Raw genomic sequence first — 24146 nt, 5'->3', positions numbered from 1 at the left:
AATCATTGCCAATTTTTCCCTTTCAGAATCATCGAGTGAATTTAGCCCGATTGTCAGCAACAACAGCGATTTAAGCGGCATTTTTAGAAATTTTATCAATTTCATCAATCGCAACACAGCGACCACCAGTCTTACTGATTTTTAAATCACAGGCACAAATTCAGCACCCAAAGCGATTAGAGCGTTGTTACTCATCTTGTTGACCTATATAAAACAAACACCGGTCGAGGGTCGTGTGATAAGCGTTGCCCTAAGGAACCCTGACCGTACATAAATCCAAACCAAACACTATTGATGTTGAATGCCATTGAATATTTTTCGGTGCTAGACCGTTGCTGTTGAATTCCAGTACATCCTGGTGACAGAAATTGTTATTTGTACGTTCATGCCGGTCACTTCATTGCTATTATGACGCCAATGGCCGTACAGCATCGCGAACAATTTGTGTTTTTTTACATTTCCTTTCTGTCGGAATCGGAAATAGACGCGATACCCTTATCAATACCATTTGTTACGCTTTGCTTATTGCAATTGTCACGTTCATTCTGCCCAAAACGATCACATTAATCATTTTTTTTTATTTCTTGGACGGTATTGCTGCATAAATCATCCTAATTAAAGCAAAAACTAACTCTAAGTAGTAGTGTGAATGTGATTTTGAAATTTTGAGTACCGTACCTTTTGAGTACCGTATAAGCTTTTATCATGCAACACTAATTATATCAAGTTTAATATTACTTTAATATTCAAACTTACCGTGTGTGCTTGAGAATGTGTAAATCACTGAAACACCACTGATCTTCAGCTCTTGGAACGCGAACCAAGATTACTCAATCCAGCACGACATGGCCTTCCCATCATGGCCAGGAAACTAATCGTTCGAATGAAAAAACCAATTAAGATTACATGAAAAAACAAGGGTTGAGGGCATGTCGCGCTGCGCTCTTCTACAATTTCATAATCATCCAAAAACCAACCGATAACCAATCTGGTGACGGTTGACTAAACTTTGGTCAAATGTTCAAGTGGAATGCTGTTTTTTCCTACTTCGTTTGCATCAATACTCTCCCGAAGAACGATTGATTTCCTTCTTTTGCTTTTCTGAACCCGATTACTGATTAGCATTCCTCGGCCCCGAATTTTCCCACTGCCCAAATGCTTCTCGTTGCTGCTAAATTGTCGCACATGAAGTTGCGTTTTAAACAATTGATCGTTGGGACTGTTCAGTAACGAACTGGGGGTCGTAGCACGATCACACATTCTTCTGTACTCGGGCCAGTTGGTCTGGTTTGTTCTGGAGGGGTTCTATTCCGTTAGTGAAGTTCTGACAATATGGAGCAACTTTCGAATGCCATTTCCAGGCGGAGCTCTTTGTCGGTGATTCTTTGCTCTTGGTGTTTGGTTTCGGTGTTTTCCCTGTTGATAGTTCCATCAGTAGAGGCCGTTGAAAAGTTGTGCTATGAAGAGGAAAAGTATGTGATGGTATCGATTTTTTTTTTAAAGTGTGTGTGTTCTTACGTTACACTTGTTTGTTTGTTGCAGAGTGCCTAAGTTGATGGAAAATAAAAGCCAACTCATTAGGTACGGCGAAGGAACGTACTACTGCATGTTTAGCGAGTATTCAATGCGCATTCCAATCATGGTGGATGATTTAAGTTGTTCGGTGAGTGTATAACATATTCGTATAATGTCTCTACTGCAATAAGATCTCATCCAACAGTCGCGTCTTCTTGCAGATAGGTTACGATGTGCGCAAGAAAAGAACCTGTTGCGAAGGTTACCATGCAGTCGGGGAAGAGTGTTTGCCATCGTGTCGGTTGAAGTGCATCTTTGGAGAGTGTGTTGCACCTGATACGTGTGATTGTTACAGTGGCTATAAGAAAGTTAACGACCACCGGTAATGCGAACATCGGTAAATTATGCTTTTATTTGGAATTGTAACGAATGTTTCTAATTGATTTTACAGCTGCGAACCAATTTGTGAAGTAGTTTGTGAAAACGGTCAATGTGTTGCCCCGAATGTGTGCCTTTGCGATGCGGGCTTCGAGCGAGATGTAGCTAGTGGATCATGTCGCCGGAAGTGTGATCGTACGTGTCGATTCGGTCGATGTATCGATGATGTCTGCGAGTGTGACGAGGGCTACCGGCCGGATCCTAACGATGGAAACGGTTGCGTTGCACACTGTACGGAAAAGTGTCAGCATGGCGTTTGCGTGCTTCCCAATCTGTGTCAGTGTGAGGCAGGTTAGTGTACCAATAAGAATGAACTGTGTTGATCACTCATTGCTTATAGATCACTTCTCCCACTGCTTTCTTTTTCAGGATTCACACTTTCAACGCAATCAAATTTCACCTGTGAACCGGTCTGTCCTGAAGGATGTGCCAATGGGAACTGTATCCGACCGCATCAGTGTGCGTGCCATGAAGGATATGAGCTAGACGATAGCAATCGCTGCGTGCCGGTGTGTTTAAAATCTTGCCAGGGTGGTCAATGTATTGCACCAGGAAAATGTAGCTGTGGCGAAGGATATAGTCCATCAGAGAACGATGAGTCGGTCTGCATTCCAAGCTGTTCCGAATCTTGCATCAATGGAGACTGCGTGGCGCCAAACACTTGTCTATGCCATAGGAACTTTCGTCCACAGGATGACAAATCGTCTAACGTTTGCGTTCCTGAATGTCGCAACGGATGTGTGAACGGGTTGTGTACCGGGGCTGGAGTTTGTGAATGTGCCGAAGGGTTTCTGTACAACGAAATGATTGGTTTTTGTGAACCATTCTGTAACCAGCCCTGTGATAATGGTGTCTGTATCGGCGGGAATCAATGCCAATGTCGGGAAGGTTATCAGTTGGATCTGAAGATGGTCAGCAAATGTGTGCCACAGTGTTCGAAACCATGTGTGCATGGAATTTGCGTAGCCCCGGATGTTTGTGATTGTAAAAAAGGTGTGTAAAAGTTAAGGTGGATTAGGAAGATCTAAGGACTTATATTTGCCTTTTTATTATTATCTTATTCAGGCTACGTCAAGAGTGAAAATAGCAGGAATGTCTGTGAACCGAAATGCTCGAAAGGTTGCTCCAATGGACGATGCGTTGCGCCGGATCACTGTGAATGCCTTAGAGGTTATATTGCAACTACAAGCTGTAAGTAGTCCAATTGTCATCATTACCAGTCTTATTAACACAAAGAAATCTTTTTTTACCAACAGCAATAAATTCAAAATCTTCGATATGTACGCCATACTGCAAGAACAAATGTGTCAACGCTTACTGCATCCGGCCGAACGTGTGTCAATGTCTGGCCGGGCATCGTTTTGTAGAGAACAGTACGAGTGTATGCGAACCGATCTGCGAGGATAGCTTGGTGGACTGCACTAATGGTCGCTGTACGCAACCCAACGTTTGTGAGTGTAACGAGGGTTACACACTTGCCATCCGCAATGGTCGAATGTTGTGCGAACCGGTAACTTGCCGGGAACAGTGCGTCAACGGTTACTGTGTCGAGGAGGGCCGTTGCGAATGCCATCCGGGATATCGTCCCTCGCAACAATTTCATGCGATTTGTGAACCTACTTGCGAGGATGGTTGTGAGAATGGAGCCTGTATAGCACCGAACACCTGTGTGTGTAATGCGGGATTCGTACGACCTCCTGGAGCTGATCGTTGCGAGGCAAGCTGTGATCCGAATGTGGTGGACTGCTATAACGGAGTTTGTCTCGGTTCGAATCAATGCCAGTGTCTGGAGGGGTACTATTTGCGCGTTCCATTGAACGGTAGAGCAGCTGAATGTGCACCGGTATGTAGCAATGGATGTGCTAATGGACGCTGTCTAGCACCGAACGAGTGTCTGTGCAACGATGGTTACGAGTATCAGGAAGAATCCGACCAATGTGAGCCTGTCTGCGCGCCTGGTTGTGTGAATGGAATTTGCATTGCACCTAATGTATGCCAATGTCTGGAAGGATATACCCCATTAGAAGACCCTGCGTCATTGGAAGAGTCACGTTTTGAGTGTACCCCATACTGCGATCCGATCGTAATGAATTGCACTTTCGGCATCTGTGGTGGTCCTAATTCTTGTCGATGCTTTGACGATTTCTACTCCACCACTGATTCGCTTGGTAGACAAACGTGCGAACTCGTCCCAGAACCGGTCGAATGTGGTAAGGACGTCATCATCTATGAGGTGGAAAATGGAAATGGATGTGTCTGTGAGGAGCCAAAAGATTGCCCTTCTTTGAGCTGTCCCGAGATCAAGTCTTCCGTTTGTAATGTAACGTGTCCTGCATCTCCGTCACCTCCAACTCAATGTCCAAAAGTTGCATGTCCCACGGTTCCTCCATCCAAACAAACTACTAAACCACCAGAAGTCTTTCCGGTAACTTGCCCACCGATTCCGTCCTGCCCGGTTGCGGTATGCCCAACTGAAGCACCGCAGGAATGTCCAACGACCCCAGCTCCTGAACCTATCTGTAATGAACTGTACGTGCAGTGTGTGAACGGTGATTGCGTCGAAAATAATGTTTGCGCTTGCCACGAAGGCTACCAGTTGGCAATTGGTCCTGAATCGATAGTGTACTGTCAGCCTGCGTGTAGTGGTGACCTCACCAACGGTATCTGCACCGCACCGGATGTATGGGTCTGTCTACCCGGATTCGTCGAAACTTTTGACGGTCAATGTGAACCGTACTGCGAGGAACCTTGCGGGAAGGGATCGTATTGTGCGCAGCCCAACGTTTGCGTATGTCAGAAAGGATTGATCGCCGATGGGAATGGCAACTGTGAACATCCATGCCTGCCAGTATGTGTAAATGGAGAGTGCATTGAAGGACGATGCTTCTGTGAGCCGGGAACCGTACTTCGGCATGGACACGTGTGCATTGAGGCACAGGCGGAAGTAGAGGATGTTTTCATTCGAAGCCGCTTTGCTGATCAAGATGATGACGATGAGGAGGAGGAAGAAGATGATGATGACGAACGGGAGGAGGGTATCGAAGAACCTTTGAACTGTCCGGATGGATTCCGATCGGTACCGGCAACAGGTGAATGTATCTGCGACTCTGGAACTATTGCTGCGGATGGCACGTGTATCCGTATGAGCACGATTAATGAGGTGAAACTGCTTGATCTGGCCATGCAGCGGATGGTAGTGGAACGGGAACAGATAGCCGAGCCAACCAACGAAAGCATCACACAGCCAGCATCAATTGAGACGACCGAGTCAAACCTTCTATCAGCAATTGATAGTGATCAGTGGATCATTATAGCAGCAATCATCTGTGCAACAATTTTGATCGTTACCGCGTTCGTTTTGGTATGGAAGTACTGCACAAAGCGAAACTCGATCGAAACAGACATACATTAGCTGCTGACCGAAGTTACGATCAGGTACGTTTGGAAAAATTGATCGCGGTCAATAGATCTTCAATGCATTAATTGACTATTTTATTTATTTTGCAGTATTCATCCCATTATAACTCGCAATCGGATCGCTTTGGTAATGTGCAGTTCTAGGATTATTTATTAAAATTGTCTAAAAAATCAAAATAGAAATAGCATTTTTGTTTTTATTTCGAGGGAAAGAAAATTGAGAAATAGAACGGCAATGCAGAAGCAGAGGACTAGGTATTTTCGGTGTGTTTGTCAATTTATTACACATAACTTGTATGTATCAAAATCTTTGTTAAATTTCTACCAACTAAGCGTTCTAAACTACGATTTTGTAGTCACTTCCTAAGAAGCAACATTGATACACATATATACAGAGGCAAAAATGGAAAACCGTTGCGTGTCTCGCCTGTCCAAGCTAACGTCCAGTCTCCTCATCCATCACTAAGGAGCATGGTGGTCGAACGTATTGCGAATTTGGTGGATGCTTACCGTACATTGGTTCGCTTGATTTTTTTTTATTATTTCCAAGATCCCCAAGCCGGCGTATCAGATGGTTTCAATTTCGAGATTCAATTTTGTGAGCTCGTTCGTCTTGGAGTCCGGTTTCGGCATGAAGTAGACACAGTTTTCCTTGCTCTCTGTAGGGAAGAGAACGACCAGATTGTAATCGTTATAATCGGTGGTACGGTTGGCAGTGTCGCGCTTGCTGGCCCTGTTGCTGGTCGACTTTCGGCGCCGCTGTACATTACCGAGCTTGCCGACGTGATAATCCTTCTGACGGTTCCGCACAATCATCTTCACAACCAGGACGGCTACGATCAGTGCGACGGCTGCAATCACTGGGATGAAATAATGTATGTAGGACATCTTGTAATAATCGCCACCGGAGTTGCTGTGGAGTAGAAGAATCGAGATTGAGTAAGATTGACGGTATCACTCGAAAGATTTTTTACCTCTGCTCATGCATCTGTTGAATGACGCTCAACTCTCGGTGACACAGTAGAGGGTCGTCCTGATCCTGGTAGTACCCATCCAGGCAGCTGCATTCATTCGGTCCTACACAAACACCATTAGTGCAGCCTTCTTCGCTACACACCGGTTCGCACACATTGCTCGAACCGTTCACCATTTCGTACCCATCGTGACAGCGACAGAGATCTGGTGCCGCACAGTATCCGCGTACACAATCTTCGCTGCAGATGGGTCCACATACGAATGCTTCGACGAGTTCATGCCGAACAAGACATTCGCAGGTATTGTTTCCAATGCAGCGGCCCATCTCGCATGGTCTCTCGCAGTATGGTTCGCAGCGGAACATGTTATTATTTTCGTGATAGAAACCTTCCACACATCGACACTCGCCCTGATCGCACCAACCGTTCGAGCATTCTCGTTCACATGTTAACTGACGTAGACGAGCCGTTCGTTCGTCAGGAGTTTCCTCTTTTACACAGCTGTTGTTACTGTCCTCGACCATGATATATCCTCCACGACATGCACACAGTTCCGGACCAATGCAATCCCCATTAATGCAAGTAGCCGTACAGATCGGGTTACAGATATGGTTATCTTCAGGATTCATTTCATAACCCTCCCAACAGTGACAGCGATCGTTTCCGGCGCACGTTCCATTTACACAGGGTCGCTCACAAACCGGCTGACAATCGTACGGATCCAGATCGGTTGCCTTATATCCTAGCATACACAAACACTGATCGCCATGACAATCACCATTCCGACACCGACCCCTACACCGTTCGTACGCTTCCCGCAGCAATTCCTCCTCCGATCGACAGTGGCTTAAGCTACCCTCGACAAACACAAACCCTGTCTTACACTCACACTGATCAGGCCGGATACAGGTCCCATTCCGGCACGGTTCCTTACATACTGGTTTGCAGCTGAGCTTGTTTCCCTCCGGGTGTGCAAATCCTTCATTACACCGACACTCACCCGCCATACACTTTCCATTCCGACACTTTCTGCGACACTCGGCCATCCGTTCCTGGGCCAACCGTTGGCGTGTGAGTTCTTCCACCGATTCGCACCGGGTTTGGTTCGTATCCACAAACTCATACCCTTCGTCGCACTGGCACACGTTCGGCCGGATGCACCGTCCATTGATGCAACTGGGACTACTGTAATCGTAGTCTTCGCCACAAATCGGTTCACACACGGACACATTGTCGAGCGATAAGCGGTAACCATCATGACAGAAGCATTCACCACCGTTGCAATCACCGTACGTGCAGCCATTGGGGCAGGTTTTCTCACAATGACCGTCGGTGGGATGCTTAATGTAGCCCTCATCGCAGATACATTCCGCACCACGACAATGTCCATTCGTACACTTTATGCGGCACAAATCATCCGGATGGATGCATGTATTTTCCTCGTCCGGTATGTATCCTGCATGGGGATGAAAATAATACAAATTAAATAGCAGAAGTTGTTGCGCACTTGAGGAGGATATGTAAACGAAATTAAATTTCTATCTGATAAATCTACTAAGTCTATGTCAATTTTCCTGTAATCCTGAGAATCCCATCCTAGGGGATTGGGATTCTTTCAATCCTAATAATATCCTGCGAATTTCATTTTTTTCTTCTTGATTTCATGAAGTTTGTCCAATTATTTTGGCTGAATTACAAATTTCCGTAAGTGAAAAAACGGATCTCGATGAGGCTTTGTACCGGTTCGGCTGTGTGAAAATCTCGGCCACTACGTACTACCTCAATCATCGCGTCGCTCACGAGGATGTAGGTTAACTTTTAATATAAAGAACACATTTACTCAAGCACTCACTTTGTTACTCAGCAATTTCACACTGATCATGCACTAATGATAATCCTTAAGAAAATATTAATTGCAGCACAATCCACCTTAACTCACCTTTATTACATTCACACTGCTCCGGTGCCACACATCGCCCATTGACGCATTCCATCTCACAAACCGGCAAACAATCAAACAGTGCATTTATGTCGGTATAATTGTACCCCGGCAGGCAGGTGCACGCGTTCGGTCCGGTACAGATCGCATTAATACATTCCGTCTCGCAGATCGGTTCACAATCACCATCAATCAACCGATAGCCCCGATCGCAAACGCACACATTCGGTTGTACGCAGTGTCCCAGCGTGCAACGTTCACAGAGCGGTATGCACTCGTCGCCGATCTTCCCGTACTGTGCATGGCAGATGCAAACACCCGGTACAATACAATCTCCATTGCTACAGCCTCCATTGCATACCGGCTCACATGCGAACGATGAGCTGGAGTTATCGTTTGAATATCCCGGAAAACACTCACACTGGTCCGGGCCAATGCAGGTTCCGTTCTGGCAGGGTTGAGAGCATACAGGACGACACCCGTCGTTTTCCTCCACATATCCCTCCGGACAACGAGGCGCGGGTGTGGTCGGTAAAACACATTCTCCGTACGGCGAAAGGGTGAATCCTACTCCACACTGACACTCATTCGGGGCGACACACTGCCCATTAACGCAGCCTCCTTCACATACAGGTTTACAAGACCGTTTCCCTTCGAGTTCTTCCAGCTCGTAACTGTCGTTGCATTGGCAGGCATCTGGTAACGTACAAAACCCATTCATACAGTTGTTACACTCGGCCACACACGTGCCATTGTCGGCCCGAGTATAACCGGTATGGCACTGGCAGTAGCCAGGCTTCGTGCAGATACCATTATCGCAATCGCTGCAGTGAGGAATGCATCTGTGTTTTTGCAGTGAAGCAGTGAAGAAGAAAGTGCGAGTGAGTTGATAAGCGTTGATGCACACAGCAAGGGAAGGAAGAACTGCAAAATGTCTCACCCATCTGTGTCGCTTCCGCTAGCCGTTGGATGCGACACAAGGGTGTCTTTTACTTACCGATGATTTGACAGCTGCTCGTATCCCGCGTTGCAGGTGCAGACATCCGGCGCGGTACATTTGGCATTCTCGCACGGCAGAGAACAGATCGGCAGACAGCGCAACTTCACCCGTTTGTATCCCTTGCAGCATGGTTGATCGATCACCGTCACTCGTTTACCATTCTTAATCTCCATCCTCGTTTTCCTGTGGATGTCGGTGAACAGGGTGTTACTTATCACACGTTGGACATTGCGGCTGTACAGTCACTTTCATCACTTACACGTTCGTTTTGGAGCAGGCGGCATTAACGGTTGAAAGGATTGCCAGGAGCAGTACAGCTCCCGTCACAATGATCTTCAGATAAAGCATTGCGGCTGGGCAGTTCTTGCTGTTGGGCACCACACACAAACACTCTTCGGGAATCTCTCAACCGAAAGAGAGACAGAGGTTTAAGAATGACGAAGCGACCAAAGAACGCGTCCTGTGCGGTTCCTGCTCGTCAACCGACTGAGAATCGACGATCGGTATCGTTCCTGGTACGGGTCTGGTTTGGAACGTTTCCTTCCTCCAGTGCTGAATGGTTATGCCACTCCTCTCCCCAACGCCCAACTCCCGGACCCGCTCCAATCGATGGATGGCACCCGATCGATGCCGTCGAAATTTGTCGCCGAAATGATTTATTCCGCTCCGCACGGCCAACGGACGGGCAATGCGTCGAACCTACTACCGGACGTGTACCGGAATCCAACCATCGAAATCGACAAAGGGAAACAGTGTGGAAGGCGAGAAACTTATCAGAAATGCTGAAGTCGTTTGCCGCCTTCTCGACGCTTAGTTTGCGCGTTTCTTCTTCCGCACAGAACAGAATAATGAGCACACGAGCATACGAGCGAGAGACGGGCAGAAACTAAAAATATAATCTTTCTTGACGCGCGGTTCGCCCTTTTTTCCATTTTGCCGTACCGTGTCGTTCCTACTCTTTCTCATACGCCTCGGCGACGATCGTATGCATATGGAGAAAGATCTTCCCGAGCCTGGAGTGCGTTACGGACGGTTCCGTGTGCGCACGGAGAGAAACAAAACAAATATGCTATGCCTCGTTCCGCTTCCCTTCGCTTTTGATTCCTTCCTCAAAAACTCACACGCAAGTGCGGATTGCAATTGGAAATGCAACGCACGCACCGTGCAATCGGTCCGCTGGGTGCGATCGTTTCCCGTGATGGAGAGTGTCACTGGCAGCGCCATTACCATCAAAGGAACAATCGAACTGTTCTGGCAAATGGTGGACTGGCATATCGAACCAAATGGGTTGTTCTAATGTGTGTTTGGTCGCGCTGGGTGGTGGCAGGAGAGAACAGGGAAAGCGCTCAACACTCCAAAAGGGTCCCCCCTAAAATGGGAGGGAATGCTGAGGGTAAGGTGCTATTGTGTGTGTCATGTTAGGTACTTATGTTGTGCATTAGAGAGAGTATTTGTATGTAAATATTGCGAGAAGTGAACCGATACGCGATGGGGTTCTGTGGTGAGATCAAGCGTTTTAATCCACGCCTCAGTGTGTTATGGGCGTTGGGAGCAGATCAACCGCATGCGGTCATTTCTTGCACCATGCCGATAAGAAATCTCACACTTCTGGAAATATCTGGGACTCTCTAACACTTTGCGATATGATTCATTAGGTCGTGCGTGGAATTTGAGTCGCTGGAGAGCTTGTTGTTTATAAATAATGGATTTTTGTTGGAGCGAAGACGAAGCAAACAACTGGGAACGTGAAGATCGTTCCAGCATCCGATGGCTCGTTTGGAGCAGCCATCTGGAAAACGCCTGAAGAGCTCGATATTTTTTAGCCGATTTTTTTTTTGGGGAATGAAGTCCATTAGACGAATCGTTTGTCTCATAATATTTGCATTATGGTGTACAGGTTTTTTTGAGTTTGAGAAATTAAATTAAGACCCGTAGGTTATAAAAGACGTACGCAGCGCTGACTATCCGGCTACAGGTAAATAAAGCCAAAGAAAGTCAGAAACGGCAGGCTTAGAGGTTGTTGTGACGATATGAAAGAAGACGGTTATAAAAGAAATGTTGAAGATTCCTATAAAAACAGCTCAAAAGTGATGATTATTCAGGGCACTTAAAAACCCAACCAAAGTTTCCAAATTATTCAACTTTTTCAAAAAAATAATCAAATTCCATCTCATTATTCCACTCAGGATCACAGTTCTTTCCTGTTTACACCATAACCTAAGTAGAAATGATTAAAAACGCATAAAAATTCAATCACACTGGCTTTGTTCAATGAAGCATTACTGCTGATTCGTTACATACATTTATTTTTATGTTCGTTATTTATTGCGGCTGCATTCTACACTAGCAACTCTTGCGATAAGCGCTATCAATTACAGCAATGGCGCAGTGCAGCGCGAAATCGTCGACTTCGGTTGAGGAATTCCGTTTGCAAAACGATCCTGTATGGCATAGGGTACGTTATCTGTTTTCGCGGTAGTGTTTTACAGTCGTTTGTTTAAGATTTGACTCCCTCGAAGCGCTTGATGCATGCTTGGCTTCCTTTCAGTGAGCGATCCTTAACGTATCCTGCATTGCAGAGGCACATGTTGGGTCCGGAACAGACACCATTTGGGCAACCGTTGGGACAGTGGGGAATGCAACTAGAAAGCAAAGAGTAAGCAAGAAAGAGCAACATGGTTGATATAGACTGCTCATGTGAAAGAGTTTCTTGCAAGTAGGTATACTCACTGGAAGGAGTTGGCCAAGTCGAGGATGTAGCCACGATTACAGCTGCACACATTCGGTCCAGTACACTCGCCATTGAGACATTGTCGATCGCAAGTTGCGGTGCATTGATCACCAACCTTCTGATATCCTGGCTTACAGGAGCACGTCTCCGGTGCGGTACACACACCGTGGAAGCATCCGCTACATTAAATTAAGCAACATTAAGTAAGAATCTACTGTTCTTACCAAAACACTACTCACTTGGTGCAAACTGGTTCACAACCGATTTCCGTCATCTCATAGCCCGCTTCACACTTGCAAACACCCGGTGCAACGCATCGCCCATTCTGACAACCTCCTTCACAGTGTGGAGCACATTTCAGCTTCGGATCGAACGAATATCCCTCACTGCACACGCATCGCTCCACGTCCACACAGCGGCCCTCATCACCACATCCTCCAGTGCATTTAGGCACACATAGCTTATTGCTGGTGCGATCCAACTCGTAACCCTCGTGGCAGCGACATTCACCCGTCCCGATCACACAGTCTCCATGATCACAACCGATCGGACACGTCGGAACACACCGTCCCTGAACATTGCGTACAAAGTCCGGATAGCACTCGCAAGTGTTCGGTCCAACGCAGAGCCCATTCTGGCACGGTTCCTCGCATACGGGTTCACACTTCCTAAAGTTGTGCACATTACGCTCATATCCCGGACAGCAAACCTGGATGCGACTGAGAGATGGATTTGACTGAAAAACAGAAAAAATGGGATATAATAAGCCCAACAATCAGTTCCTCGATGTCGCCTAAGCCAACTTACCCCATTGCCTTGCGGTATATCACCCCGTGGATTGTACTTCAACAGCGACACAGTTGGCACCTCCTCAAAGCAAACACCAGCCGGAATTTGTCCCTTGGTTTTGTTCATGAATCGATCGAGTGCACTAACCGACTCGTTCGAGCGGTGCAGATTCATCATGGTCGCGTTCGGACGCAAAGGTTCCCTCTCGATGTAACTCTCGTTCACGAACGTCGGTTGGTAAGAAGCTACCTGAACATCACCACCTTTGCGCCATGTTTTCACACCTTCCTGGCCGGGAGCGAGCCCAAACTGGCAGACCAAAGCCAAACCAACCAGTAGACACCACTTGGCAGCTTCCATACTGTGATGTAGCGTCACAAAACTTCAAACTCTCTGTAGAATCTTTACGAGCACCAAACTCAACTCTTACCGCACGGAATGTTCCGGTAGGATTAACGCGACTGGCGAGTTCTCAGCGATTTCTAACGACGCTGTTACGCGATGATATCGTACGGAAGCATTGTTGAGTGTGGGTTAGTGTGGGTTTTTCCGTTAGAGTTTCTCAATTAGCATGATAGCGCATGATGTGGTTGGCAATCCTATTCTACGGTCCGATCTTGGTGGGATTTCATGTGATCTTGCAAGTTTAAGCACACATACTCTCTCGGTCAAGTTTGACGCCATTGTGACAAGATGGCAAGTCTAATGCAAGAGATGGAGGAATGCCATACGGAACGTATGAAGCGGTACAGTAAAAAGGGTTGATTAATGGTTCGTATAGAAATTCATATTTCATATGGCTATTGAAGAATTGCAAATGAATAAATCAGTAGCGATGAACGTTCGCATGATGATGTCTCACGTGTAAGAGGAGGATTTATCTCACAAAGGAATGAAACGAATGAGATACAAAGTCAAAACAAGTTTATTACTTCAATTAAATAACCCAAAATAAAAGCTTATTCTACGTGAGAACTATCTGTTTGGAGTAGCTTTCATCCTTCTCATCCAGCTGATCTTCTGATGGTTTATCTGGCTGGGTCGTACCATTCGCCGCTTCCGCCAACGGTGGATATTGGATTTCGTCATAGATATGCTCCAGGCTATACTTTCTGGGTGGATGCTTTTGATTGATAGTGAAGTTGTAGTTGTACGGCGATGATTTAGCCCGATGAATGAAGCTGTTGTTTGCCGGGACGTCGTAGTGTTCTGTGAACAATTGTAATGAGAGATCATCACGATGATCACATTGTACAGCAGCCAGATATAACTCACCGATATCTCCATTTCTTTGCAATTTTGGCTTTACTCTCGTGTACGTTACGTGCGGCAAATCTGGAAGTGGATCAGACGATCGATTGGAATCGGATCCCGTTTGGACACTTTCGTCGACAATCTTTACTGGCGGTGGTGTACTGGGTGCAGGTTTGGCTAGAGTTTTCCTATTTAAACGCTTCATATAAAATACAACCGATATGAGCAGGGCTAGTGTGATCAACAAACAGGAGATCGTCACAAACGCTTGTCGATCGTTGGCTTCACTGTGGGCCGTTCCTTCCCCGGATATGTCCACCAGTACGGGATGGTTTTCCGATTCCAGATACACGAGCTGGGTGTCCGTATCGTTCGCGGTGTCGTTAGATATGGAAAGCAATTCTTCCTCCTCGTCGGTCGCGTTGTTAACCGTGGAGTGATCTTCAATTTTTTTCACCGCCGTATCGATGAAGGTGATCTCGACGCGTGAAGTGGTCGTAACTAGCTCGTACATACTTTCGTTGCTGGCCGTACGTGAGTGACCTTTTGTGAGGACCATGCTCATTTCGGTGTTGTTCGGCAGGTACTCGTGGTAGGACTCGGCGTAGGTCGCATTCGGTAGCATTTGTCCGGCAGCTTCCGTTGTGGATGAGGTAGGTATCTCCGAAAATGTACTTGCAGTGCTAAAAGTGGTTTTTGTAATATTGGCATTGTCGGTGGTAGTACTGCTGGTGGTCGAATGTGTCAAGTTCTCAACTTTGATCCATTGTTCGGCCGATATTCGCTCAGTGCTTTCGGAGGAGAAACTGTTCTCTACCGTTCGGGTGATGTTATCAAACATTACTATCTCATCATCCGGCATACAGATTCCTGTTTGGGGATGACACGAGCGAGTACTACAACTACACTTGCTAACGCACATCGTCCCAAAGTAGCCTGCCGCACAAGGAGTTTCACAGCTGTAAAGGATGTAAGCGACATTAACAAATACTAATCCTTTGAATGTCCCTTGTTGTACTCAACTATTTTCCCATCCAGCCCTCAGTGCACCGACAATGTCCAGTTTTTGTATCGCAATGTGCAAAGTTCTGACAATGGCATCGATTCCGACAGTTCACACCCCACGTTCCATTACGGCACCCTGAAAGTAATCACTCACAGCGCTTCATTAAGTATCGGGACACGTAAACCGCACAACAACCAACTTCCAAACGGCACCTACTCTGCAGACAATATTTGCCCCCGAAACCAGCCTCGCAAGAGCACACGTTCGGTGCCGTACACTCGCCATGGATGCACCCACCGCGGCATATTGGACGACACTCGCCGCTGGTTCCGTTTCCGGTGCGCCGTTCCTGATACCCTTCGCAGCAGAATTCCACCCGCCGTGTCTTGGTGACGTTCTGTAAGCATATTGAGGTAGTGATGTTATTTTAAGTAAGCAGCATCATAAAGTTCCCTCCCGTTATTGCCAATTTTTGCGGACATTCATGAGGTGCGAGAGTTAATGGTTCATAGTGACAGTAAGGGAACAGGTTTTATGTACGTTCAGAACCACTACGTCATGACGACCGGAAGTTACGTTCCTAATATGGCTGTGACGCAATAAACACGATCACCATGCATACAAACAGGGGTATAGATATACGGCGTTAAAATGGCGAAAATGCACTAAACATTGGTTAGGTTTGATGATGAAACATTACATTCATGAAGTTCACAAGTAGTCGTGTTTTATGATTCAATCAAAGTGCATGGAATTGTTTATTCACAAACATATTACTCTTCACTCTATTATAGGTAACACCCATTAGTAACATGTACATTCCAAAGCGTTTTCGGAAGCGGTTTAGAGCATTTAAATTACTCGTTTTTCTTCAATAATAAGCTTCCTTTTCCATTCATTCGCAGTCGGAAGTCTCCAAGATGGTTTTTCTAACTCTGATTCGTCTTATGTTCGTGCTTGTTCTTATGAACACATCCCTTCGGCATTAGCATTTTCATTTCCCAGGCTCGACCATAATACACGCGGTCATGTATGCGACCGATCAGTTACAATCCCGAATCACCACTTCAAACCCATTAAAACCCATCCCCAAACCCGGGCACGATCGTATCGGTTTGGCTGGCTGATTAAATTAAAGCCCTCCCTGTCGCTGCGGGAAAGGAAACAAAAGGCGGACTAGCCGAAACTGCCCGAGACTCCGAAACCGAATACTAACTAGCGGCGCAACGGTGAAGAGGATTCTCGCACAAAGGAAAGATAGCAACCGCCAGATAGGCTTGTCTTGCGCGATGATGGGCTTTTGTTTCGCTCGTTTTACTTTCAACCGGGTGCGGCATTCTGACAGATAGTGTGAACGTTCAACCACCAAGTCGTTCGCTTCCTGTTCTTGAGGGGTGCACTGTATTGTGTCTTGGTGCGTTTATCGGCCTTCCACTGCTCCCGCACATTCCGCGTTCTCGGCGGGAGTTTGAAGATGATGAGTAGAAGACAAAGAAGCGCCCGTAGCGCGGACTCAAAACCCCACTGCGGCACTCGCTAGGGCGGAAGTGACAATATGAAATAATGGATGAGACATTTTATGTTTGGGACTCAAAGGGGGGGAGCGCTACGACCGGTCCCTATTGCGCCCGCTAAATCTAATAGCAGTAATTGATGTTTACGATCTGTTATGGGCGCACACTCCTTTTGCGTGGTGCGATTTTGGGGTTGTGTATTTTTGGCGCGCAAAAGCAGCATAATTTTTTTTTATATGAATAGCAATTCGGCGGCACATTTGCCTGTTTGTGACAAACGTTGTTTTTTATGGCATCTTGATGGGTGGGTTAACGGGCTATTAGCGTAGATTGTAGCATGACTCAGATTAGTGCTGCAGTCACAGAAGCGAAATGTCATTGTGTGTTTTTATTTGCATAACAAGTGATATAGAACGTAAAGCAAGGTGTACTAATGAGAGTGGGATTATTCTTACCTGTTTAACAAACACTTCCTTAATTTCTGTTCGATACGAGGTGCATCTCGGTGGGATCTCCAGACACCACTGTCGCGTTAGCACCTGCACTGTTTGATTGCGTGGAATGGTTTCCGTTTCGGCATAGCTGCAATGTTGAAAACATGCGTAAAAACACTTAAAAATAACATTAGCCTAATAGCAGCTCTTTGCCCTTTTTCAGGTCTGTTTGCTTAGCGTCGGATTGCCAATTTATATGAAAATGTTTTGAGCAAATGATCGACACTAGCAACATTTATTTCAACTTTAACCCAAATCGACATAAGCAAAGAAAGTCATTACATTGCAGAGCCACCCCGCACGAACGAAAGGTGATTTTTTTCTCCTTCAATTTAATTCAAATGCCATAACGAGATCGGTCCCTAGTTTGCGGACCAGAACAAACTCCCGATCGCTTCCCGTGTGATGCCGCACTGGTGGTACGCCACACGCCATCGCCACTCGATTGCATCACTCACGATGTTCACATTTAGTTGCTCTAGCATCCCTCGTGCGGGGTTCGTTCGTCAGCATGGTGGCCCACATTCGGTTGGTTTTTGGTGGGTTTACTTTGCCCTGCCTTTTAATTGCGCGCCGTCAGCAATCGCGCAAGCACCGGGAGATAAAAATGCGTTCGTGCTGTTAAGATTTTTCAGCTAGCGGTTGGCCAAACAGCTTCACTTTGCGTTGCGCACATGTCTGATTCGACAATTACGGGATTGAGGGTTGTTTAAAGTGTGCTGTGAAGCATTTTTCGTTGCTCGTTTTCGCATGCGATCATACGAACGAATCGGGTGGTTTTATGAAGAAGTATAGCGTACACAGCGTTACGGCAGCGCAACATTCTGAGCGCAATGTGGTGGCCGATGCAGGTGATTAAATATACATTTACTGATGGTAGCGGGAAGAGCACATTGTTAAAATTACGTTACATTTGCAAATGCAGAGAGATAACAAATTTAAAATAAAAGCTTTCGCCAATTATTTTTTTTTTGAAGAATATCTGGTTAAATGTTCAAATCAATTGAATCACAGGTCTCAGAGGGTTGGTGACTACAAACATTCTTTGTTTGACTTGATATTCTCTGATTAAGCTTCAAGAATCACCAGTCATTACAAATCATATCCAGTTTGTTGACTGTAGTGAGTAGTTCATCAAAGAGTATTTGAACTTAATAACTTAAAAGTTATGCCAAAAAATTGAACAATTCTTATAACAAAGCTTTAATTTCTGAGAATAAAATTTGTCAAAAAAATGTCAAAACTTTTTGCCAATTATTGCCCACCATATCAACCATCTTAATAATCGCCGCCTGAGTCACTGCTCACCAAGACACTTAACTTGCCAAGGTAATTGAATTTCGGTTGGGCTTAAGTATAAATAATCTGCACAACTGCCACAATGAAACTGTTTGTCATTGGCGCAATTGAGACTGATTTATGTTCCGCGTGCTCCACACGCAAGACGCTTAATCACATACATGTTATGCGATTGCTCACTAGCTCCACTGCTCCTTAACCACCTGTTTGGGTGTGCGGTGGGCTTGCGTCCCAAAACTGTAACACGCATCATCTACTTCGTCCGTAAAGTTGGTCTGTTTGTGTCCCCTTTCAGTACGCGCTCTCTCAACCTTCGCGTCAGGCTGTTCAATTTGAGACTGATTTTACACACCACTTAGCTACAACCCGATCAACCTCACATCGTGACACATTGGATCCTTTCTACGCTCGTTAGTGTCCGCTGGATGCGTTCGACAGTGTTCGCATCAATCATAGTGACGGTGTGATTGGAAAAATGACACTCACCTCCGACAGGTGAGTGCGAGAAAAATGAGATGAAAAGCAGCCTAGTCAGCGGTTATGCAATGCAGTGACCGGCGAATATCACCCAATACTGGGAAAACGCGCGTCTACTTTCGTGCCAAAGAACGGTACAAATGCGGAAGCATCGCATCGGGAGCAAAACCCCCAGTTTTTGGAAGCAACTAGCAGCGAACTTTGTTGTTATTATCGTCTTCGTTACTTAAGGGCACAACTATTAGTGAAAAGGAAAGCCAAACCAGCAACTGCAGCCTCCAGAGTTGGGCGTTGATTACGAAGTTATGGAAAGAAAAAAAAACAGCTTAATGCCTCCTTCGTCGTAACGGCAAACACCCAATCGACGGTCCACAGCTGACGGTCAGTGGTGTTGTAGCTATTTTGTAGCAAAACTCAACAAACCACTGCTGTTCCCTTTTCGTTTCCTCCTCTGTAGTCTAACCGATCCAATTGTTCGAGCTGGGGAGGTCGTCAGGGAAAATGCAACGCTACTGCAGCGTGTCAACTACAAACGGGCGGAGTTCCGTCTGGAAGGTCTCCGAACGTAGACGAGATCGTTCGCCCAAGGCAAAGGTGTTACTTTATTGCCATTCCTTTGCGAGCAGTACTTTTTCCGCACCGGCTCCGAGTGGCACGTGGTGGAGGACTGAGTGCGGTTCTCATAGCGAATTACGATCCATTACATTATCCAATTAATAAGGTGGCTATTGACACCTGGGAGGGAAATTGACAGTGACCCTTTGGGGTGCGGCACTTTGTTCATAGGGAAAGACATAATAGCTCGTTTAATGAATTAACGGTTAAAATTATGAACCCACTCGATTTGCATTAATATTTCCATTCCATTTTCTTTTTTAATTTCAATGTCTTGACAATCCCCGCAAGATCTTGTAAGTGGAGGTATTGAGTTACATAAATAGCCATGTGTCTAACACAAATCGTCTTTAGTTTACCTCTCGTATCGATAGCACACATTGTCACCTTGCAAAGAACAGACTTGGGATGTGATCAGTAGCACCAGCAGTACCGAAAGCACTCCACACTGCTCTGGACCCTTATTGAGGAGAATCTTCATCATGCCTACATCCACATCTAAATCCACATAGTTAAGCACCAAACACCATCACTGTACATTGAGTGAGTTCCCGTCAACACAGTTCAGTAGTTAAGTAATGTATCACTCTTCAATATTTTTTTTTGCAAAATTTCACTAGAACCCCCTTTACTTTTCGTACTACACACTCTCAACAAATCTAGATCTCACAACACACGATCCGCTCTTGTCCCGTTTCGCATCGGTCAGAAGTCAACGGAACACTGATAGCGTGCGACAGATCCGGCTGACGATTCGGATTGCTCACCGCTTCCTCGTACGCACCAATCGCCAACAATCTCGAGGATCATCAACATCTTGCCTCGGAAACGTAACAAGATGAAGCACGATCAAATTCAATTTAGCGCTTCCATCTCGGGGTTTGATGCGGCCGTCCCTTCGAACCTCGCCGGACGCCTTTTTGGTTTGCATTTGTCACACATAAGGCTTGCGCGTATGCACTTGATCTTGGCCGCCGCTTCGGCTGCCGCTGACCGTTAAAGGGATGTTGTTTGAGTGTTGGGTCGATGTCACGCACGCAGGTCAGCATATGAAGTTGCAAGTGCAAGTGTGTGTCAGCGTGTTCGTTCCTTAGTGGGCAAGAGTACTCCATGAAGTGGCCTTTGGAAGTCTATATTTATCAAAACGGTTGACTTGGATTAAATTTGGATGCGTGAAAGGGTTGACCGATATTAATTAGAAAACAGTTAATATTCTGAGTTGAAAAGTGATTAATAACAATAATTCTTACATTGTCTTTCTGGGGCTTCATTTACATTCAAAGAATAACTCCCTGAATAAGATCTAACTCACCGAAAATATCCCCCATTTACTTCAAAGAGGCAGCAATGAATCAACGTCTCGTAGAAATCCAACCGACTTGATTCTTCCCGATACTGCTCCGATTACAACACTTTCCCAGCAGAGTGCATCACACTTAAGGAAACCACCGTAAGGAATACATCGACCGAAAACAAAACATAAAACCACTCTACTCAATTGAGGCAAATTGTTGCCCTCCGCCAACTGGCCACCGTCAAACGTCCAAGTTGACTGGCCCTGTAAGTTCCGATTTCCTGGATGCAGCGACCGTACGACAATGAACTTGACGAGTCATTTGGATCGAGGGTTTGGATCATGCGAAAGGCAGGATGTTTTATTATTTATTAACTTATGTCTAACACTACGACCAACGGCTCGACATGGCGTATTGCGCCATTATGCTCGGAGTGCATAAGGCGCTAGTGACACCTTTATTGCAACGTTTGACATCTATCTTAGCTGATGATGGTGAACCAGCGCACCGATGAGGCAGGAAATCGTAAGCACCAGCCAGCTGGTTAGCTGCAGCTTGACCGCAACATTGTAGAACCCGCCGAACACTTGCAGATTGGCCGTCTCGATGCTGTGCTTGCAGTAATCACCGTCGTAGATCCAACCGACGTACTCGTTGTTGCGCAGGTTTTCATTCCTCAGCCATTCCTCGAGGGGTCGGAAAAACTCACGCAATGCCGAACCGTCCAGCCGGCCTTCGCCGATCACCTCCTGCAGGACCTGCTGCCATGGTTGTGAAGCACCACGTTCCATCAGCTTTCTGTATTTGTTTGTACCCCAAAAGGAGAGCACACAAGTAAGAAGCGGGAGAGAAAAAGAACCGATCAAGCGTTCGTTAAATGGGGGGTTGAGATTCATTGGATGATAGTATGGTGAGTGTGGGTTGTAAATTAAATTCGCGCAGCGTTGAGATTGGCACTAGCTGCCGTAAGTGGACAAAAGGGCTCCGCTAAAAGGCATCACTAATGCAAGGATAAAGGAAGGCAAAAATGGTATTCATTAAGATCGAGCGAGTAAATAGCACCGTTCTGTACGCTGCACCGCTTTTGCTCCCAGTATGTACTACGGATTCTTCGCTATGCACAATATCTTATCCCATCTCCTATTTTTCAACACGAACACCTGCAGCGATGCACATGCGCATGCGAGTGGAGGGATAAGTGACCAGGAGATGGCGTACTGTAACGACTTGCATGTTAGCCGGGTGACGGTACGCATTACGCAACCGCGGCACAACGTTGGTTGCTGATGCTTAGGTTCCTCCGTTCCCAGCGGGTGCAAATCAACCGTCAAAAACCACAATTACCCCCAACCGATGGATCATCGGCATCGCGAAACTGCTTTCGCTTTCTATGTCAAGTGTTTCACTTGACACGAAGAATTATAGGCCAATTCATGTGTGAATAACCTTACCCAGTCTGAAGGCTATGTGAGTGGGTGTTTTCAGAGGTTCTTAAAGTGCATTTTTGTAATTAATTTGAAACATTTCCACTTGTAAATAATGCTGATGGATACGTAACACTGAAAGAGGAGTGGAGCCCTGGTTGTGGTTTAAATCGTTGCCTAATCAATAAGTTATCTTTGGACAACTTAAGCACACGGTTAATACCACTCGCCCAACCGGGATTAGGCTTACTTCCCGATGGCGTGACCTTATTATCGGTGAGTCGATTCGAATTACCTAAAAACAAGACCTCGAATGCTCGAGCGCCTCACATGACAACATGCGGCGAATGGATGGCAGGTTAACATGTGTCCCTCGTCAAACGCCCCTGACCAGTTTTTTTTCGGTCAGTTGATGTAACGATGCTTGGAACCCGTGATGATGTAGTTTACTACGGTCGAAGATGAAAGATTGATGTAATAAGTGAACTGTAAAACATTAGCCCGATCCTTAACGAGGCCAGTAAGAGCTTGCCCAAATTCTTCAACGTCAGCCTTAGTAATCAGTGACATTTCCACAGACCGAGCCGGGAAAAGTAGTCCATTTAGCGTTAATCCCTTCTATCTATGTCCAGAAGCGCGATATGCGGGATGAGGGAAAGTGATGAATTAGTGCAACTCACTTGAGAATGTTACCGGCCGCCGGTTGGCGATAGATGTCACACTTATGCAACGGTTTGGTGGGATCCTGCGGAACGTACTGACCCGAGGCGGTGCACAGGGCACGGTAGATTTGGAACTGCAGCACATTGGAGAAGAAATATCTGGAAGATGGAGAGAAACAGGGAATAATAATTAGTCATATTACTAGCGGCATACCGAAAACATGGAACCCAATTCACCCCCATATGACAAGAGACATCGTGTAGATTGCATTCATGTTAGTGATCTTGGTTGTTTGATAACCAGCTACAGTGTAACAGTTTCACTGTTGTCTAATGTGTTTTTCTTAGACGTGTTTTTCGTCGCTACCCCATTGTGGGTTACAATGCTGCCCGAACTCGATACCATGCATCGATCCTCCATGATTGGACTGGATGAATGGTGGCAAGCAAACGCAACAAGATAAAATAAAGCAACAGTCAGCCCACCAGACACATAAGGCAAATAATGATTCGCCCAAAACATGCGCTGCGAGAAATAGGTGCACATTCACCTGGAACGGTTAAGTTCGGGGCATTGCACAATGGTGCATGCCACCGCTATGCTGTGAGTGCATCGAAAGGCGCCGTGTAGGCCACTCATTGTGTTCGGTGGACGGTTTGGAGGGTTTTAAAGATCTTCAACATCGCGAAAGGGAAGCTTTTTCGAGTGGCCCACATTAGGTACAGGTTGAAATTGAACCGCTCGTTCAAATCGACAACAAAAGAGTCAATAGTTTAATTGCTATGCGAATAAGTGATAATGTCGCTTATTAGCCTGCACCAACGTTTAAAACCATGGCAACGGAACGCTTAATTTGGAGCACGATTGCTAATTTAATCTTTCAACGGTTCATTGCTTTGCGATCGATCAACTTTTTTGGTCAGCAAAGAACGGTTGCTTCACTCACTATTGACCAACTCGCTGCTGGCTGATTTGTCGCGAGCTTTTATCGATTAGTGATGATTGATTGTGCGGTTCACCACACATTCTTTCGGTACCTTGAACTGTGACTTAATGCACCAGTTATTCCCGCTCCCAGCGGGTGCTGAGATCCTTTCATCGCCCACCGAGTCGAGTGGGGCATTTTTGCTGATTGATAATTCTGATCAATCAATTTCAACCACTAAAGCACGGATACGGTAGCCTTGATTGATAGATGCCGGTAGTCTTGCAGCAAAAGCCCGGTAGCGCAGCACCATAGTCCGGCCCGGTTACGATCTCAATCTGAAACTTGAGCCGAAACGGCGGTTATAAGGCGACTTT

General features: G+C 46.0%; 5 protein-coding genes across 5 annotated transcripts in view; 1 reads left to right on the top strand and 4 right to left on the bottom strand.

Annotated features, from left to right (window-relative positions):
• Nucleotides 1-1332: 1332 nt before the first annotated feature.
• LOC128716216 (fibrillin-2-like) lies at nt 1333-5365 on the top strand. The gene is made up of 7 exons (XM_053811136.1): nt 1333-1472; nt 1543-1663; nt 1737-1897; nt 1967-2244; nt 2323-2946; nt 3019-3144; nt 3210-5365. Exons 1-7 carry the CDS (start codon nt 1333-1335, stop codon nt 5363-5365), a joined length of 3606 nt encoding a protein of 1201 aa, XP_053667111.1.
• Nucleotides 5366-5937: 572 nt separating this feature from the next.
• LOC128715420 (fibrillin-1-like) lies at nt 5938-9631 on the bottom strand. Its single transcript, XM_053810314.1, has 5 exons — nt 9543-9631; nt 9281-9466; nt 8284-9125; nt 6345-7800; nt 5938-6283 (listed from the first exon to the last, which is right to left on the bottom strand). Exons 1-5 carry the CDS (start codon nt 9629-9631, stop codon nt 5938-5940), a joined length of 2919 nt encoding a protein of 972 aa, XP_053666289.1.
• Nucleotides 9632-11780: 2149 nt separating this feature from the next.
• LOC128715421 (epidermal growth factor-like protein) lies at nt 11781-13163 on the bottom strand. Its single transcript, XM_053810315.1, has 4 exons — nt 12822-13163; nt 12254-12750; nt 12014-12193; nt 11781-11925 (listed from the first exon to the last, which is right to left on the bottom strand). Exons 1-4 carry the CDS (start codon nt 13161-13163, stop codon nt 11781-11783), a joined length of 1164 nt encoding a protein of 387 aa, XP_053666290.1.
• Nucleotides 13164-13767: 604 nt separating this feature from the next.
• Nucleotides 13768-19943, bottom strand: LOC128712532 (laminin subunit beta-1-like). Its single transcript, XM_053807425.1, has 6 exons — nt 19822-19943; nt 17033-17159; nt 15280-15460; nt 15081-15198; nt 14079-15016; nt 13768-14012 (listed from the first exon to the last, which is right to left on the bottom strand). The coding sequence occupies exons 1-6, from the start codon at nt 19941-19943 to the stop codon at nt 13768-13770; spliced, it is 1731 nt and encodes a 576-aa protein (XP_053663400.1).
• Nucleotides 19944-21233: 1290 nt separating this feature from the next.
• Nucleotides 21234-24146, bottom strand: part of LOC128716017 (angiotensin-converting enzyme) — a 60801-nt gene continuing 57888 nt past the window's right edge. Inside the window, exons 9-10 of the mRNA XM_053810941.1 lie at nt 22862-23002; nt 21234-21555 (exon numbers count right to left, since the gene is read on the bottom strand). Coding sequence (XP_053666916.1) covers nt 21234-21555; nt 22862-23002 — 463 coding nt within the window. The remainder of the gene's footprint in view (nt 21556-22861; nt 23003-24146) is intronic.

This window comes from Anopheles marshallii, chromosome 3 (assembly GCF_943734725.1).
Source record: "Anopheles marshallii chromosome 3, idAnoMarsDA_429_01, whole genome shotgun sequence".
NCBI lineage: Eukaryota > Metazoa > Arthropoda > Insecta > Diptera > Culicidae > Anopheles > Anopheles marshallii.
Note: the sequence above shows the minus strand (reverse complement) of the source record. Positions and strands in the feature narration are given on the sequence as shown.

Coding starts and splice junctions, on each gene's coding strand:
- LOC128716216 (XM_053811136.1), top strand. CDS start 1,333: ATGGAGCAACTTTCGAATGCCATTTCCAGGCGGAGCTCTTTGTCGGTG. Junction 1,473..1,542: donor TTGTGCTATGAAGAGGAAAA/GTATGTGATGGT, acceptor TGTTTGTTGCAG/AGTGCCTAAGTTGATGGAAA. Junction 2,947..3,018: donor TGTTTGTGATTGTAAAAAAG/GTGTGTAAAAGT, acceptor TATCTTATTCAG/GCTACGTCAAGAGTGAAAAT.
- LOC128715420 (XM_053810314.1), bottom strand. CDS start 9,631: ATGCTTTATCTGAAGATCATTGTGACGGGAGCTGTACTGCTCCTGGCA. Junction 9,467..9,542: donor GCCTGCTCCAAAACGAACGT/GTAAGTGATGAA, acceptor CGACATCCACAG/GAAAACGAGGATGGAGATTA. Junction 9,126..9,280: donor GAGCAGCTGTCAAATCATCG/GTAAGTAAAAGA, acceptor GCAAAAACACAG/ATGCATTCCTCACTGCAGCG.
- LOC128715421 (XM_053810315.1), bottom strand. CDS start 13,163: ATGGAAGCTGCCAAGTGGTGTCTACTGGTTGGTTTGGCTTTGGTCTGC. Junction 12,751..12,821: donor ATATACCGCAAGGCAATGGG/GTAAGTTGGCTT, acceptor TCTGTTTTTCAG/TCAAATCCATCTCTCAGTCG. Junction 11,926..12,013: donor GACTTGGCCAACTCCTTCCA/GTGAGTATACCT, acceptor TTTGCTTTCTAG/TTGCATTCCCCACTGTCCCA.
- LOC128712532 (XM_053807425.1), bottom strand. CDS start 19,943: ATGAAGATTCTCCTCAATAAGGGTCCAGAGCAGTGTGGAGTGCTTTCG. Junction 17,160..19,821: donor GTGTGCTATCGATACGAGAG/GTAAACTAAAGA, acceptor TCAACATTGCAG/CTATGCCGAAACGGAAACCA. Junction 14,013..14,078: donor GCAAAGAAATGGAGATATCG/GTGAGTTATATC, acceptor AATTGTTCACAG/AACACTACGACGTCCCGGCA.